General features: G+C 48.1%; 1 protein-coding gene across 1 annotated transcript in view; it reads right to left on the bottom strand.

Moving 5' to 3' along the window:
- Positions 1 to 17,998, bottom strand: part of CDH13 (cadherin 13) — a 1,019,154-nt gene extending 1,001,156 nt beyond the window's left edge. Inside the window, exon 1 of the mRNA XM_061386852.1 lies at positions 17,649 to 17,998. Coding sequence (XP_061242836.1) covers positions 17,649 to 17,693 — 45 coding nt within the window. The 5' untranslated portion in view covers positions 17,694 to 17,998. The remainder of the gene's footprint in view (positions 1 to 17,648) is intronic.
- Between the last annotated feature and the right edge of the window lie 564 nt (positions 17,999 to 18,562).

Below are 18,562 nucleotides of genomic sequence, written 5' to 3'. Positions count from 1 at the left end.
GTCTAATGAGGGGTACTCTCTCTGACTCTGCCCCCACCCCCCAAAAAAAACCATGCACCAGGTAGAGACCTGCAGCACCAGATAAGTCCCCTTAACACAGAGAGAAAGCTCATTCCAGCCTGGCAAAACACACCCCTCAATTTCACCTGTTGATCTGTTTACTTTTTTAACTTTCGGACGTAAGCTGCTTGCCACCCTGCACCCCTGGGCCTCCAACCAGCCTGAACTGGTTCTCCTGCAGGCTGGAGCCTGGGACAGTGCCTCCATTGCCTAGCGTGCAGACTGATTTCTACACCATGCAAAATCAATCCCGGGTGTGCAATTTCTCTGGCGGCTCAGCCTCGGAGGGAATGCTTCCTTGGCAAGTTCCCGGATCGCCAAGGGCAGGAGCGAGCAGGCTTGTCAGCAGCCAGCCCTAGAGAGGCAGGGAGATTTGGAAGGACAGGGACCAGAGAGCGGCGCTGAGTTGAACTTCTTCCCACCGGCGGAACATTTGGGGGCTCAGATAATCCTGAACCGAAATAGCCAGGGTAGGGGTTATACTCAGGAAGGCTAAGTGGCTGGGTTAATAAGGCTTTTAGGATTCCTCATGCCGAGTCGGCAGAGCGCAGACTTCTCCAAGCATCAATTATAAGAGCATAAAACTTTCCAGAATGGAGAAAGGGCACTGAGTTCACAATGCTTGCTGGGGTCTGATGGATCTTCATCTACCCCCTCTGAATCTTCCAAGTGCTTCATTACTTGGCTCCCTCAGCTATTCTGCAGTGCCTTCCAAACTCCTCCGAACTTTGCTTTAATGAGCAGCCTCTGTTTATTAACTCTTTGGTTAAAAAGAAAAAAAAAAAAAAAGTGAAACCTAATGCATCTCATTTCCTGCAAATTGCAGATGGTTAATCTCCATCTAATAAAGCTATGTATAGGGTGTTACACAAAATCTGTTTTCTCCTGAAGGATGGGAGAGCTGACCACTTGCTGTCCCCAGCAGCGTGCTGTTAGGCCTCCAGGCGTATGTTCTTAAGGCACGTTCAGTGAGCTTCAGTTTCTTGATCTATAGCTTGGGACTGTTTCCCAAGTAATAGCATTTATTGTGATGATTAAGACACAAGATCCCTGAACTTCCCTAGTGGTCCAATGATTAAGACTCCGCACAGCAACTGCAGAGAGCACAGGTTCAATCCCTTGTCGGAGAACTAAGATCCCACATGCCATGAGTTGGGGCCAGAAAAAAACAGAAACACCATGATCTCTGCCCAGTTTGAATATACAGTGTACCAGGCGTTGTGTTGAATTTTCTAGGCAAGAATACTGGAGCGGGTTGCCATCCCCTTCTCTAAGGGATCTTACCAAACCAAGGAATCAAACCCTCATCTCTGTGTCTACCTGCACTGGCAGGCAGATTCTTCACCACCACCGCCACCCGGGAAGCCCCTAAGAAGCCTCTGGGATGGAGCTATCACTATTCTCCCCCATTTAACAAATGAAGAAACGGGGACAAAGAGTTCTGAATAGGATTTGCTCAGGGTAAAAAGGCAGTGGGAGCGGAGAGTCAGGCCCGGGCAGCCTGGTGCCCTCCTTCTTAACCAGTAAGTGCTTTTCCTTTTTCTATTTCTCCTTCACTTCCCCGCTCCTTCCCTTTGCTCTCTGACATCCCTCCTCCTTTCTAGCGTTTCATCTGTTCCTTAGACTTGTGCCTGTCTTTAAGTTTGTACATGGTCTGACCAGTCATTTCACAAGTTCCCCCCCTACAGTGTCCCGCCCCTGCCGACCAATGCAGCTAAGCTGTTTCTTGACTGCAGTGGCCTTCTCAAAGAAAACCAGTGGCCATTCCTTCTTCCTGCAGAATCTAGTACTTTCCCCAGCCCTTCTCTCTTTACCTTCTAAGAGGACTGCAAGTTCCTCCTTGAAATTCCCTCTTTCCTACTTTGACATTGTAATAGTCTGTGTTTCTTCCCCCTCTCATGGTTACCAATCATTCCTCCATCATCCATTCATCTATCTGTCCATCCGTCCAGTTCATTTAACAATTATCTGAGCTCAGATTCTCTGTAAACTTGGACAAGTCATTTAGTTTTCTCACCATCTATTACCTCACCTATAAAACAGAAATATTAAAAACATAGTATACAGGATTGTTGTTAGGTTTAAATAAGACAGCAGATATAAGGAAACCTGGCTCAAAGAGGTACTCAACACATATTAATTGTCTCATTGCTAACTTTCTCCCAATCAGCCTTTAAGTCCTGAGATCATTTCTGGCATGCTTTCTCTTTCTTCCCCACCAGTCCATTCACCAGCAAGCCTCTAAATCTGGTCCTTTCTCTTCCACACTTCTTTTGACCTTCATTAGCTCACAAGCTGGACTCGCCTTGGGTTTTTCTGGACCCAATCCATCTTTCACATCGCCCCCACATTAATTTTTCTGAAATATTATTTTTTACTATGTTACTCCCATCTTTAAAATATCCACTGATTCTCTGGTATCTATTTATTCCATTTTTTCCTTCTTTCACTTTTCAAGGTTATTATGTTTTTCATTATAAATGTAATATACACACATCAATAAAGATTTATAAACTGAAGGTGGGGGAAATCACTCAGAAACCCATCACATGAACAAAGCTACAGTCAGCATTTTGAAAAATATCCTTTCAGACTCCACACCTCTTTTTCAATATATAGAGACTTTTTGCATAGTAAGAATCCTATTCCACACACATTCTATTCAGTATTCATTTCTCGCTTATGTGATTTTTTTCACGTCATTGCTGTCTTCATAACTTTCCCCTTTAATGCCCGTGTAATATTCCATTGAGTCACTTAACCAGTTTCCATCTGCTAGAAATTTGGTTTATTTGTCAAGCACTTAGGAGAGCCAGGCACATGGCAAATACTCAATGAATGCTGGCAATTGTCATTATTTCCAATTTGTGCCGACACGTATTTGCTGAGAAGTACTTCTGCACATCTCTTTCTGTGGTATGTGGCTCTTTAACCTCTTTAACGTCTCAGATGTGGATTACTGGCTCAGACGCAGATTACTGGACGTTACTGTTTCTGTGCCTTGTGACACTGCTGGCAGCACGTGCTGACGTCATCCCACTGACGAGGCCACATCCCTTCTGGCTGTTCACTAATGGACCCAACTTCCACTGCAAGAACCTAGCTCTTTCCCGAGGGCTTTCTCTGGAACAAGAGTGCACTAGCGGAGCCGGCAGCCCACTAGTGCTCAAACTCGATGCCACCTGGGGCAGTTCCAAAACAATGCCCACCTAGACTTGCGGCACAGAAACTGGGGCCGCCGTACCCCTCCGGTGGGATAGCTCCCAAAGGCCCCGTGTACCCGCAGGAGCAGCTGTCTGAGCCACAGGCGCTTCACGTAACTGCCTCCCTTCCTGGCTTTGCTTCCCCACCATGCTATGGCTTTCCCTGGCTCGTCTCCCACATGAAATTAACTGCGTTCAAATTCTCCTCTCGGAACCTGCTTCTGGAAGAACTCGGGCTGAGACTGTGACACTTACAGGCAAATGGTTAATATCCATGCTAACACCTGTCCATTAACCTCTTCAAAGAACCAACTTCCATTTTCCAAGGTCTCATGGTTTGCTAGACCAGGATTTTACAGTGTTGTCTTGAATCCTCATCCCAGTCATAACAGATAGATATCATGGCCTTCATTTCAAAGACCTGGCAGCTGAAGCACAGAAGGGTTAAGCAACCTTGTCCATGGCCACACGGCCCTGCAGGGGCAGAGCTGGGATTCAAACTGTAATTCCACTTTCCCCCGAGGCCTGAGCTCTTAACCTACAGGGTGTCCCGCCAGGCACTGTCCCATAATGGCATTAGGATCCTCCCCCGGACCCTAGACAACCGCTCACCTACTTTCAGTTTATATGGATTTGCATATTCTGGGCAGCTCTTTCCATTTCATAGAGTCATACAACACGTAGCATTTTGTGTCGAGGACTGCCCAAGTCTGAATCTCAGCCTCAGAGCTAAAAAGCTGTGTGACCTTTATCAAGTTCCCCTGGAATTTCTCCATCTGTAGAATGGAATTAAAATCATACTAGATATACCACAGAGTCACTGGAGGATTGACTGTGCTAACCAATACATCTAAAGTACTCACAACAGGGCTCAGCTCGCATTAAGCACTACTGAGATGTCAACCTCCATTACTGCCATGACTACGAATATTACTAGTCTGCTGTTCCTCTGCCCCAAAGCGTGTGACTGGTGGTGGGCGTCCAAAGATGAACAGAGCACAAAAGACAGAGCTCTTGCCCTCCCCCAGTGCACAGCCTGGTGGGGACTATATGATGGGGAAACCAGTTTAAATGAACGCAAAGTCTTATGACATGCATATTTAACTCCCAGAAATCCAGGTCTTTCACTGAAAAGAGAAGGAAAAAGAACAATTTAAATACTGCAATTAAATTCTGTAAAATTATATCATGCGTATATCCTTTATTACTCACTATACATCCCTGCATGCATTTATATGTTGTTACATATTGATTACAGTAAGGGTTGCATACACAAAACCAAATACATTGCAATTTAATGGGCAACTTAAGAGATCTCAAGGTTAATGAAGACTCTGTGTTTGCCTTAAACCTTGACTGTGTAATCTAACCCTTGGGTAAAATGTGACTCTATTGTGTGCCGACAACAATAATTCACAGTGATTCCAGATAAACGAAATCAGCCAACAAGTACCAGGCGGAGTCGGGTGTTAGGCTGCAGTAGGTTCCAGCTGGTCAATGCCAATTTGCAAAGCACCGCTTCTGCCCTCCACAAGTCCACAGAATCATTGTGAAAATAAACCACATAAACATACTCGTAAGGGGTTGGTGAGTGGCAGAACTGGGTTTAGGAACCAGGTGGAAATGATCTCTCACCTACCAGCAGACAGGACAGGCAGACACGAGAAGGGCGGTGCTTTCTCCTGCCCCACCCTTTGCCCGCCTTGTCATTCTCCAGAGCACTCATCACCGCCTGGCAGACACCATGTGTCTGCCTGTTCCTCTCTTTCTGTCTCTCCCCCAACTAGTATGGAAGCTCACTGGGGCAGGGACTGTGTGCACACTGTTCACGTCCGTATTCCCAGTGCCCAGAAGACATCTGAGTGCTTTGAAGAGTCAGTAAGATCTGCTGGTGAATGAATGAAGGAGGGTAATAATTTAGAAAACCTAGAATTTTCTTCCATCTTCTGTCGCCCAAACACCCATAGTCTGTTCCTCCAATCTCAACTCGCCTATTCCTTAATTATTCAAAAGTAATGGGAAAATATTACACACCAAAAACGAAGTCCTAAGGGAGCATTCCAGGGCTTTGGCATACTGGTACCATCTAGTGGGAAAGAGCATATTTGCAGGTGGGTGCTAAACTGAATTTGGAGGGTTGATCAAAACAACCACCACAACTGTTTCCTTTATCATTACCTCTACCGAGGAAGTTTTCTGTAGCTCATACCAAAGGTGGCAACTGGAATCCCTTATGAACTCATGTTCTACCCAGGGCATACACTGCCCATCCAAGCACTTGCCATGCCTCTTCATTTTTCTGCTCAAGAATTTTTCCAAAATCATGGTTGCCCCCAGGGTCACAAAGGCTCAGCAGGGAAGACAGGAGTTTTGGCACCAGGGGCCACCCCTGACCGATGAAGCACAGACATAGGTGCCCAGCCTCCTATCCTGCAGAGGGACCATTCTAAAGTGAGTTTTACACCACTCTTCCAAGGGCCCCCAGCAGCAGTGAGCCTCAGTTGCCCAGGACAACAACCAGCTCAAAGATACGCGTTTTTAAATTGGCTTCCCTTATTTCTTGCTTCACAGTTCTGACTTCCATGAACTGGAATTATCTCTCACATCAGCTCCCTGCATCGAAGCCTGTGTCTCCATGACTATTTGGGGCAACTCGATCCAAGATACAGGGTCTAGCACCAATATACCTTTGGGTGATAAGAAAGCCTTAAGAATTAGAGTCAAGATAATTACTATAAAAGCTTAAATACTGTGTATTTTAGAGCTGGTCTAAGAATTGCTTTCCATAGTTGACTCCCAGTATCTTTACCTTGATCTAAGTCGAGGAGAATCAACAGTGATATGTGGCCCTAAAGAAGTACTACATTTCTCATGGAGACGAGAGAACAAAGAAAAAGGTCTGGTCTCTATCCCTGGGCTCTGCTCTGTTCCAGTTTGACCAAGTGGTGAGATAGCTAATGGTTTAGACTAGATGAGGGGTCAACAACCTACAGCCTGAGGGCCAAACCCAGCTCTGCCCGTTTTTGTAAATAAAGTCTTATTGGAACACAGGCCTGACCATCAGTTTACATATTGCCTGTTGCTGCTTTTATGCTGCATTGATAGTGTTGAGTAGTTGCTAGAGAGACCATATATTTACTCGATAGTCCTTTATAGAAAGAGATTACCTGCCTGTGGTTTAAATCATTGGTTGCCATAGTTTTGGACTCCCAAAAGCAAAATTTCAAGAAAAGCAAAAAATAGAGACTGGACAAAGGTTTACCAACAGCACCTTACCACTAAGGACAAAAATGCCCTCTGTGTATTAACCAACTTCATTTCACAAATCATAGGGCGTTTTAACCCGAAAAAGTAGAAAGGTCATAGCATCAGAATAATGAACTTTCCATCCCAAGAGAGAGTAGTGGGTGAGCTCAGAACAACTGCCTAGCCCGTTTTTTTTTTTTTTTCACAGCACTATCATTTTCCAAAATTATCATATTTACTTAGATTTGTTTTTCATTCTTTTTCTCCCTCACAAGAACATAGACTCCATGAGGGCAGGCAATCTTGTCTTTCTTAATCACTGCTGCTTACCCAGTGTCAAGCACCATGCTTAAGATACAGTTGCTGATCAGTAAATATTGTTAAATGAATGACTCAGTCAAGTGTGAACTGTCTAGACTGGGGCAGATATAAACATCCTGAGAGGCAGAAAGGTAAGACCATTGTGCAGGTGGTGAGGGCTGGGACAGAGAGGGAGTGTGTGTATCTGGCACAGGGGCTCTGTGAACGCCCCCTACTCTATCTCCAGGACATGAAACGGTGCCAGCCACATAACAGGTACTCAACAGATGCTCAGTGAATTAGTGGCTACCCTAACTAAAGGCCCTTATACTGAATTAGGAGGAAAAAGAAAACTCATCTGATAAAATGCAACTAAACTTCAGTTTGGATTCCCAGGTAGCTCAGTGATGAAGAATCTGCCTGCCAATGTAGGAGATACATTCCTGGGTCAGGAAGATCCCCTGGAGGAGGAAACGCCAACCCACTCCAGTATTCTTGCCTGGAAAATCCCATAGATAGAAGAGCCTGGCGGGCTACAGTCCATGGGGTCGCAGAGTCAGACATGACTGAGCGACTGAGCTAGGCACAAACTTCAGTTTAGATTCAGTCCAATGGCAACTCTATAGATCCGAGTGTCTGGATATGGCTCCAGGCTGCGTATTTCTCCTTTGCCTATAGACTGAGAAAACACTGCTGCAGACAGTGGCACTCAGGAGGCACTGGCTGGACAGTCAAGCCCTCGGCACTCCCAGAGAGGGCAGGGAGGAAACTGCCAGAGAATTAACCCGCATATTGGAATTAGCCTGCAGAGAAGCCACACCTAGGCTGGGTCCTGGCATCTGTGTGGCAATCCTCACTGGGATGGCTGTTCTTGTCGGGGGAAGCTTAAGGTGTGGGTGAGTTGTTGTTCCTGGTCAAAAGCAAGGACTCAGCAATAAAGAATACCGATAACCCTGAGCTAAACCAGTTCTGAAGGTTGTAACTGGTAATCCAGAGAGGAGGTCTGGGTCCCAGGCCTCCTTTTAGAGACCGGGAATTCAAAAATGAGGTCGCTGCCGGCAGCCGTTTTGACTCCAGTAGAGTCAGAGAACAAAAGGATGAAAGAAGAGAATTCTTACATCATTTGAGGGGACAAGGGAGCAAGTTTTTGAACAGTAGGGAAATACAGAGGGAAATGGACATGCACAGAAATCAGAAAAACATGGGTTCAAACCCTGGTCCCAGTTCTTAGTGCCTATGTAGCCTTAGGCAGATGACCCAACCACTCTGAGCTTCTTTTCATCATATATAAAATGAAGACAAGACTACTTGCTCCTAAGGGTTGCAATAAGAATTTGAGGTAATGTATGTAACCAGTACTTAGCAGTAAATTATACAGAAGGTTATTACCGTTATTTTTATTTATTTTCAATAATATGCTCATGGTGTTGACAAGCATATCCACATACACACTGTCCTGATAAAGCCTCCTGGGAACAGCTACTGGGAAGAAACATCTAGAAGATATGATCCCACCAGATCAAATGATTTTATGAGGCATAAAATCCCCAGGAGAATGATCCTTGGGGAGCCACAGTATGAGAACTGGCAAATCCTTCTCTGGGGAGCAAACTTAATTTTTTATTTTTCAATGTCTGTACAGTTTTAAGTACACATGTATTTTTCCCCTGTAAGTTAGAGACTCAAGACCAAGGCCCTCCAGTACCTTCAAACCATAAAGTGCCTTGCAGCACCATGTGTTAAAGCAACCAGCGTTCCTAAGCTCCCAGCATTAGCAATTATGGGATGAAGCCATGAGCATACGTTTATTTAATGCTCACCAGCACCCTGCTAGGCAGGTATTGGTATTCTCCATTCTTGTCTAGACACAGGAGGAAACAGAAGAAGAGGAGAAAAAGGGTAATTGATCAGAGGTCACACAGCACGAAAAAGGCTGGGTCAGAATTCAGATTCGATTCTCAAAGCTTCAGAAATCTCCCTGATGCTCCTAAACTAACACCCCAGCTCCTCTGGGTCCCAGGGGACCAGAGGCCCTGATTCACCTCCAGAACTTCCCCTACTGAGGGCCAGGGCTGTGTAGTAGTACTCGTCTCTGGATCCCCAAATTAGCGGGATTCTTGGCACTTGCCAGAAATGAAAAATTATGGGGAGAGAAGAAAATATGTGAGGAAGAGAGAGGGAAGGAGGAAGGACGGAGGGAAAGGAGAGAGGGTAGTTCGCTCCTTCAATGCCATTTTAACTCCCATTGTTTCCGGTTGTAGTAATTACCAAATTCGTATTATTTCAGCTATTTATTTCTTGTTTCTTATTGGCGGCCCTCAGAAGACCACAAGACCCACAAGAACAGGCTTCTTGTCCATCTTGTTTACCTATGAACTCCCCAAATGCTTCCGTAAATAACTTAGCACGTGGACAACTGTACATTGCTCACCTTCTGAGGATAACATACCCGTGCTGCCTTTTTTTTTTTTTTTTTGAGACAGCAGTTGTTATACTTTTACCAGGACACCACTGCCCAGCACCCAGCTGAAGATTCTGCTGCTACACCAAGAAATGTAAGCATCGCCGAGGCTATATCCTATGCTGAAATGAAGGTCTGTTAGCATTCGCAAAGTGATTGCTGAACGTAGTAGATCATTATTTGCTTCATGTAGGAAATATTTCTAGTGCTGCTGATTGAATGTTCAAGAAACGATTAAAGGGCTTGGCAATGTTTCTCTCAAATATCTTTTGCATGAAAAGCCTCAGAGATTGGTTAATTATAGAGGCTACGCATCAGTCACTCTAGGCAAGGGCACTTCCAGGCCCCGCAGTGCCCATCCCTGCTGCAAGCACGGACTGGTCTGCAGGCATTAGCGTCACCAGGGCCTGGACACCTCGGCTAAGGAGCAGTGCTACAGCCTGGCTCACATCTCCATGGAGATGGCCCTCAGACCCCGTTTATGACGTCAAACACCTGGGGTCCTTGTGTGGGGCAAATGGTTCCAACTCTCTGCCCACTGGAGGAGTGAGAACTCAAGCTTGCATATTTAACCCCTCCCTAGCCCTTGTCCTGCCATCTCAAACCCAGATGCCAAGCCCTGGCAAATTCTCCCCTAAATGTCTCTTGGATGCTCTGAGAAGGTTGTGTCTACTGCTCCCATCTGCACTGTCACTCCCTGGGTCTAGAATGACAGAGTCCCTGGGTTCTTCCCATGATCGCAGGCCTAGACTGGCTTCTCCTCCGATTCATATCCAGTTCCATCCTCCAGCTACACTGTAGCCAAATTACTTTTTCAAAATAGAAATCTGGCCTTGTCATGCTGGACCCTCCACCACGTTGCTTTCAATGACTTCCCCATTGCTCCAGGACAAACACCTAAATCCTTGAGATGGCTGACAAGGCCCCGGTGGGCCTGGCACCCCCAGCCGCTCCCCAGGCCACTCTCTGGGCTGTAGCGTCTCCTGCACGGAGTTCCTCCACCACCCACACCCTGGCTTTCCTGTGTCCATAAGCCTCGCCGCTCCTCCAGACTCTGGACCAAGCAGCAGGCTATCAGGGAAGCCCCCCAGACTCTTCACCTAGTCTGATGCCTTTCTCATATTCATACATTCATCCATGTTTACTGAGGCCGTACTATATGCCAGGCTCTGTTCTAGGCCCTGGGAAGCCAACAGTGATTCAATCAGATGACAACACGTGCTGTATTTTAGTAGAGGGGAGAGACGAGGCACCGTCAAGCGAAACATATAGACTGGCAGGATCTGACAACTGTGTGTCCTTCCCTTTAGCAGTTGTCTCTGTTTTGAATCATTTATTAATGATCCCTGCCAGGGAATATCTTGGGATTCTGAGGCCCAAGAGAGCAGACACCGAATCAGCCTTACTAACAGGTGTTCCTTGAGCACACAGTAGGGCCTGCTTGAATATCACAGGTGTTTACTGAATCCATCTGGCCCCAGGTGAACGTCCCTGAGGTCAAGTTGCTCGAGTGCTTGGGGCTTAGGAGGGATGAGTCTTCATATAGACCTTTAATGTCTCCTTCCCTGCGGACTCTCTGGCTGTAATTTTGAGCCAGAGCAGGAGTCAGCAAACTTCTTCTGCAAAGGGCCAAATAGTAAATATTTTAGTCTTTGTGGGCCACATGGTATAACAACTCTGTTGTTACAGCACAAGCCCAGCCACAGACAATTATATAAATGAATGGGCTTGGCTACTTTCCAATGAAACTATTTATAAAAACAGGCTGCAGGCAGGAATCGGCCGAGAGGCTCGTAGTGTGCAGCCCCCGAGTTAGATGATCCCAGATGCCCGGCAGCCTACAGCAGTTGGAGGCCGTGCCTGTGTGGCCTAAGTCAGACGTGGGTTCCGAGGACGGGGTCCTGCAACTCTCCGCAGACCCTACATCAATCGACAGGGCGATTATCTCAGCAGCTCCAGCTTCAGGCATTCACAGGCACCATCTCCCCTGGCACATGGAAAAGCAGGTCCCTGCCTGCTTTTCTCCCGGGAAGGAGACTTTGGCCTGGAGGCCGTGTTAGGCAGGAGTGGAGGCTGCCGCACTCCTTGTGGGGTCCCCAGGCTCCCCCAGAAGCTGAGCTCACTTCCTGGCCCTGCCCAGGCATGTGCAGGGCTGTGCTCAGCTCGGCAGCTGCTCCCTCCACCCCAGCCGGGCCCCGCTCCGCTGGGAGACACAGGGGCTTTGTACTTCTGTAGCAGACGGGGTGACACTCGCTGGGGTCCTTTGAAATGAGACGTGACATGTTAAAACGCGCCTAATGCTAAGGCTAATTTTCAGGAATTTGAGTTCTGCTGGCAACTGACAGAAGGAAAACAATCCCCCCCTCCCCGCCTTTTTTTTTTTTTTTTGGTATATGTATGTAGTTATATTTACCCTGATCTTTGGGGTCTGCAACTACTGAAAACAATACTTATCTGAGGCTCACCTGCTGGTGTGGGATGAGTGGACAGATTAGTCTAGTATTTATGGAGCCAGAGAACATTAATTGTAGCATTAGCACTGCATGAAGACTGTGGTGGGTGTTAACTGCTAAAAACAGTTATAAAAACACCACGCAAACTGCAGTTGGCACTAGAGGTGACAATGTCCCGCGTATAAAAGCACTCTAGACAACAGAGCTACGGAGCTGTTACCCTGAGGTTATAAACGCTCTGAGTGTTAGCTCCATGCTCCCGGAGTCCCCTGCAGGACTAAGGACCGTAGGGTGCCGCGATGATCTGACAACGTGCGGATCTGACAACGTGCTTACTGTGGGTGAGCAGGGCTGCTGGAATGGCAACGCCCAGGGAGCCACTGTGCCTCCAGGGCAGGGATGCCCTTGATGTGATCCTCTGTGCAGTGCACTGGGGCCTACGTTCTCTCCAGGGGTCCCAGAGCCCCTTGGCTGCTGACGCATAACATTGTTAACGATGCACCAGCACCCAGGTTGACTCAGACCTGCAGTGTGCCACTTCTCTGGGGGTAACGACTCCACGTGAAACAGTGACCTGGGTGTTGCGATGCTCTGGGTGGCCCTAGTCACCTAACCACTTTTGGTGGTAGTAACGTTCTCAGGGAGGAATGCCCCTTGGTCTTGTTCTTTCAAAGTTCACATCCAGGTGGTTCAAACAGAGTGATCGAAAAGGGGCCCTTCCTTTTCAAATAGCCTTATCATTGAAAAATAGGCAACATCAATCTGATCAAACCCCCAGATTTGCAAAACCAGAAGTTCCTGATGCAAAGGCCTACCAGAGCAAGGAGGTGAAATAGATGAGCACAGTGGGATGGGTGGGTGGTGGGGAGTGGCAGGGACTGTGGCCAAGTACAGAGGCAGGTCCTAAGGGGACAGCAGTGACTCAGCTCCAGGGAACTGTGGCCATGTGGGAATGTAGTTCTTGGGCTGCCTGACCTTCTGACATTTTAAGAAATGCAGGAAACATGTTGTTGTTTTTTAAATATACAATATCCTACTTTTCAAAACATTTGGGCCAAACAGGATACATCCATGAGCTACATTTGGCCTGTGGCTTCTACTCTGCAACTTCCCCCTGGAAACAAGAGTTACAGAATTGGGATGAATGGCGTTCAGTCCCACCAAGCAGATATCTCGAAGGTTCAACCTGCTAAGCCAAAAGGCGACCCATTCATCTCCATGAGCCTTGGCCCAGTCTGCATTGCAAGTTTGAAATGTCATTTCTTCTCCCTAGCCTGCCCTTAGCTGTTTCTCTCAGTAGAGAAAGAAAGCACTTTCCACCCTAACCCTAGAAAAAACCCACTACTTCATATCTGGTGAAGGTCCAGGGCTCCTACAGTCCAGCCAGTCATCATTTGTACAGTCTGTGCAGATATGCGGAGCCAGGCCTGAGGTCCCCAGAGGCTACACAGGCGACAAGGGGTGGTGAATTGTATTGGCAGCATCCTTCAGGAGGGTCAGAGTCTCCCAGGCGTGTGGGTACCTTGCTGACAGCTAAGTAGAAACAATGCAAAAACCAGTGGTCATCTGATTGATTCTGCTCAACTGATTATTGTAATTGGATGACAGGCCGATATTTCCCTCTGCTTTTCAACTGGTGTTGCAGGGTGAGTGGACCCGGCTAATGATTCACTTTTCTGGGTAGTGACCTGATGGGGAAGATTACCTCCTTTCACAGGCAGAACTGTGCCTGCTGTGTGTCTGGTTGCCTAAAGAATAAAACCAGGTTCAACCAAAGTCAAACACCAGGAAATTTCAGAACTTCCTCACATTTCATATTGCATTGTCTACCAGGGTCTTCGAAACGTTCCCTGCTCTAATACTCAGAGGGGATAGATAGTTGAAGAGTAAAATAGAACAGAATAACAACAATAGGGAAAAAAGGAGGGAAAGATAATTTGTGCAAAATGACAGGACTTCTCACTGGGGGAGCTTGTAGAAAAGAACTGAAAATAAGGAGAACACTTTTTGGTTTTGATGGAGCTTTTACGCTGAAATTCCTCAAAATATGAGAGGTAGATTTAGAATTTTGTAATGCTGTGGATGGAGCCCTCTTCTGGAGAAATTTTTCAACAGGTATTAAAACAAGATCAAAACACACAGAGATGAGCCCACACACAAACACAGAAATATGAACGACTGTTGGCTGTTGTCATTCAGATGTGAATTGAATCCCTAGTTCATCCTCTTCTTTAGCTTCTACTATACAGAAATTAACTAGACTCCCCAAGCAACTGTCTTATGGAAGGAGGGAAAGAAAAATATTCTCAAGAAACCAGCTGTACTTTTACCTCAACAGTGAACTTCAGACCGAGACTCAACATTCACACCCCAATACTGGTACTTTTAGATAATGCAGTTACTGGGTGAGTTGGTTTGTTGGGCAATTCTGCTGTTAACACAGAGAGGATATTTCTAGGGGGGAAAAAAAAGATTTTATTTAATGGAAAACCCATGAGCTAAAGATAGAAAAGGAGAGAAGGGAGGGAGGCAGAGAGGGAGATATTAGCTAAGATGACTGTTGGGGCTTCTAATGTAGACTGTGGCATTACATAAATTCCAGATCACATATTCAGCCTTGCAGTTTATTAAATCTCTTCGGGGACTTGCTAAAAAAAAAAAAAAAATTGTTCAGACACATGAACGCTACCACTTTGCAATTCCTTTCACCACTTATATCTGTTTCCCCAGCGCTTTTGGAATCTTACAGGCTGTCACATGTTGAACCCATCTCAGAGCAAGCGATCTCTCTGCAATGCTCACAATCCTTCCTCCCCAATGAAAGGGCTCTGCAAGTAAACTCTGCCCTTAAAATACAATATATGAGTTGCAGGGGCATAAGAAGATACTGATTCTCATTTAACACCCTGAAAATCAACATTCTGACTCCAAGAAAAACCTCCCCATCTTAAACCAACATCTCAGAATGCCATGGAATAGTTTTAGTCACTTCCCAAGTGACTGCTCTCCAAACCTGGATCACTCCCTACAGTCCTAATTCTTGAGAGATTACTCACTCATTGTTGGGGCTTTTGGCTAGATGTGACACCCAAATTGGGCTGGGGGTGGAGGAATCACATTTTGCAGTGGAATTTCTAGCTCACGCCTCTCTTGATTTGTTTTGCATTCATTATTTACCATAGCCAAATTCCAGAGGCTGCTTCTGGGACTGCCTTTCCCAAAATGCCCCAGGGGAGAAGAGAGGTGACTGCTTCTCTGCTTTGCCAGCTTCCAGCCATTGTTGCTTTGAATTCCTCTTCCCTCTTCCAAAATGCCTAAAACAGCAACCTAGCCAATAAACTTACAGAGATTGATGGCTTCCAAAACCAGACCCAGTGTATTTCAACGGTGGTAGAAAAACACACACATACTTGCCTGAACACCACTAAGGCCAAGTGACTAATTTGCTTTATGACATTGTTTTTCCCCTTTCTTATGTTTTCTCTCTGCCTGGGAAAAGTTTTGTTTTTGCTTGTAGGCTCAAAGCCTCCCAGACTCTCCCCACCTTTCACTATGCCACACAGAGCTTTGCACTTGAACTTCTTGCTGGTTAACTGATTTGCACCACAATGATTTCCCTGCAAGGTACTATTGCTACCAGGATATTGGTTACTGTCCTAAGGTGGACATTTGCTCCGATTATGAATAACAGTGTAAGAGAGAAATAAGCATCTCAGGGAAGGCAACTGAATTCGAGGTAAAACCTCTGCTCCTCCATCCTAAAGAAACGGAGAGAACCAACAGCCTTCAAAAGCCACCTGTGCCAGGCAGGTCCTGGGAGAAGAGACACACCAGTTGCTTTGCAAAAGGCATCATTCCCTAGAGCACAGGAATTGCTGGGTGCTGTCGTGTGGTCTGATTTGCTCAGAGGAAGACAGAACCCTGGAATCCAAACTGAGGTCAAACATGTCCACGGAGAAGAGGGCTGTAAAGTCCTAGGTCAGGTGGTGGTAAGGGCTCCCAGACACGGAAAGCTCCCAGAGTGCTAGGCCTGGTGCTAAACACATTACCAAGGGCATCCTGTTGAATGCAATCCAATCTGCCTAGCAATCCTAGGAAGGTGACAGAATTACTCCACCACGGAGAATCTGGAAGTTCAGAGAGGCTAAGCAAGCTGCCCAGGTGGTAGCACCAGCACACGGCAGAGGGGATCTGTCTGATCAGAGACATGCTCCGAACCACCCTACTAAATTAGGATACACGCGCGCGTGCACACAGACACACACACACACACGTACACATATACACACGCCTCCTCAGAGATAGTGAGGAGTCCAGAAAGTCTAGAAAACTGGCTCACAGACAGGCACAGGATTTGTGGCAGGACTTAAAGCTACAGGGACCTCAAGAGAATCAGCCCAAAACCCTAGTAGGGAAGAGTATGACTGTAGAGGGCTGTGGATCCAGGGAAGAAAGAAGTCATGAGCTGGGAGTGGACTCACCAGCCAGGCACCCTACTCTGTCCCCAGGCACCATCATCCAACCTCACCTGCCCCACACAGAGTCATCACCATGGTTACCGCTTCCTGGGACACTGACCCATTTCCTAAAGTGGATGCCTCCCTGGTCTCCCCTCAGAAGGCTCCACTGCATCTCTGCAGTCCAGCCAGCCCCTGCCTGGGACTCCAGCGGCCTCACCCTCCCTACCCCCCACCCCACTCACACCCTCACACATGCGTGTGCCTCTTGCCCTGGCATCCAGCAGTCCTGGCCAGGAACTCGACACCCATTCCCAACACCCCAGGGCACTCCCTGTCTCCTTCCCTCCTCTCTGCCTGGCCCTGCCCCCATCTCATCCACCCACTTGTAGGCTGCCAGCACATGCCATGTCCCGTAGGCTGCCAGGAAGGCCAGGGGGACTGGGTCACCGTGCTGTCAGAAAACGGGCCCCAGAGCCGGGCTGAGCCTGCCGCCACCAGCACCTCCAGCCTGGCTTCCTTTCCTGCACACAAACTTCCTGAGATCTGGGAGATGGTTGCAAGAGGACCAAGTCTCCATCGCCCCCTCTCCCGGGTCGCCGGCCCTTCCCTGGCGCCTCAGCGCTCGGAGGGTTAACAGGCAGCTGCAGCCTGGTGGGCAAGGCTTGAACTTTTCTCCGCGCTCCGCGCCGCCCTCGAACACCGCAAAAGCAGCAGTCGAGGCTCGGGGCGGTAGTTCCAGGGGGCTAGACAAAGCGGGAGCAGGAGAGAGGGGGCTTTGCTGGGGCCTGCGCCCGGGCGAAAGGATGAGCTCGGCCCTTATGGGCCCGAGGTCAGGAAGGGAATGGACCCCGATGCGGGCGCGGCTGGCGCCTTTGAGCGACAGCGGCAGCCGGGCTGCGGCGTTCGGCTGGCCCGAGGCGGCTTCCTGCGCGCCGCCCGGCGGAGCGAGGGGACCCGGGCGGCCCGGGAAGTCGGCGATACCAGGTCGGCCTCTCCAGCCCGGCAGCCCGCAGTCCGGACCCGAGCTGCGCTTCCCCGATCGGCGCTGGGTTGGGGGAAACCATGACTCTTGGAGTCGCCTCCAACTGAGTCTCGCCAATGCATGAGCCTACTGAGGAGGCGAATCAAAGTTACCCCACTTAATGCAGGCGAGAATGTCGCCCCTGCTTGCGAAAAAAAAGGACTCGGAGCTCTCTCCACCTCTCCTGAACGTACACACACACACACACACACACACACACGCAAGCCAGAGTGGGAGACCGCCAGCCCCCCCCCCCCCCCCCCCCCCCCACCGCCCTAGGATTTCAGGGGCTGAGAATGACCTCCCTTTTGAGCCCCCGAGCTGTCTTCGCCGCCGCACCCGGAGTCCCCCAACCCTATGAAAGCCCCCTCGCCCAGCCCGCGCCAGGCAATCGTAATGCAGAAAAGGGGCTCGGGGCGCGCCCAGCAGTCCCCTCTTCCCTACCTGGGACAGGAGAACGCACAGGACGAGCGGAGTTGCCGGCTGCATTTTGCCCGACTAGAAGCGCCCGGCGGCGTTTTCATTCATGCACGCGGCTGCACTGAGCATATTTTCCGTGGGAGCCAGGCTTTGAGGAGAGGCTCTGCCTCGCCAGCCAGCCAACTTCCCAAATAGATCAGCGGCAGCATCACGAAAGCATTGGGTAGAGGCTGATGACCAGGACCAATGGCTTTACAAGACGGATTCCTTCATAAAGCTCCCTCGTTTTGCATGGCAGATACGGGGCGAGCACCTCGCCTGGCGCGAGCCCCTCGCAGGAGGCAGCCAGTTCGCTTTTTTGGACTGTTGGGGCCCAGCCCCACAAATCACGCTGGGCAACGCCAGCTGATGCCACTTTTCCAAAGAATGGAATTGCACCGGGGAAAGGCGGCCACTTGCAGCCCAGTGCAAGAGATTCTCTTTATTAAAATGTTAATAAGATCCACTTTATTTCCAATAAATCAAATAAAATGACCCCAGCAGTTCCAGTCCTTTCTACCCCTGGAAAGACTTGGTGGTGGATTTTTTTTTTCTTTTTCTTTCTTATTTTCTTTTTTCAACGTGGCCCAAGTTATGATGGTGTTTGGTGTTTCCCTGCCATCTCTCACAAATCACCAAGACGACAGATCAATTCTAGCTTGCAGAAAAAAAAAATCCATCAAGGGGCAATATATTTTATTAACTGCTCAGGTGAGAGCCTGACTGGCCGCCTGCTCCACAATTGTGCATATGGCACCAAAGTTGAGGCCATGATTTGAGGAAACTTTTTTTTTCTCTATCTGGATGTGTTCTTTTAGAAGCTTCTAGCTATCTCCAGGGATTTGGAACAGTAGTAGCCACTGCTCAAGAGATTTTATAAGTGGGGTGCTTTGGGAATG

This window comes from Bos javanicus, chromosome 18 (assembly GCF_032452875.1).
Source record: "Bos javanicus breed banteng chromosome 18, ARS-OSU_banteng_1.0, whole genome shotgun sequence".
Classification (NCBI taxonomy): Eukaryota; Metazoa; Chordata; class Mammalia; order Artiodactyla; family Bovidae; genus Bos; species Bos javanicus.
The sequence above is the reverse complement of the archived record's forward strand: the minus strand, read 5'-3'. Positions and strand labels throughout refer to the sequence as shown.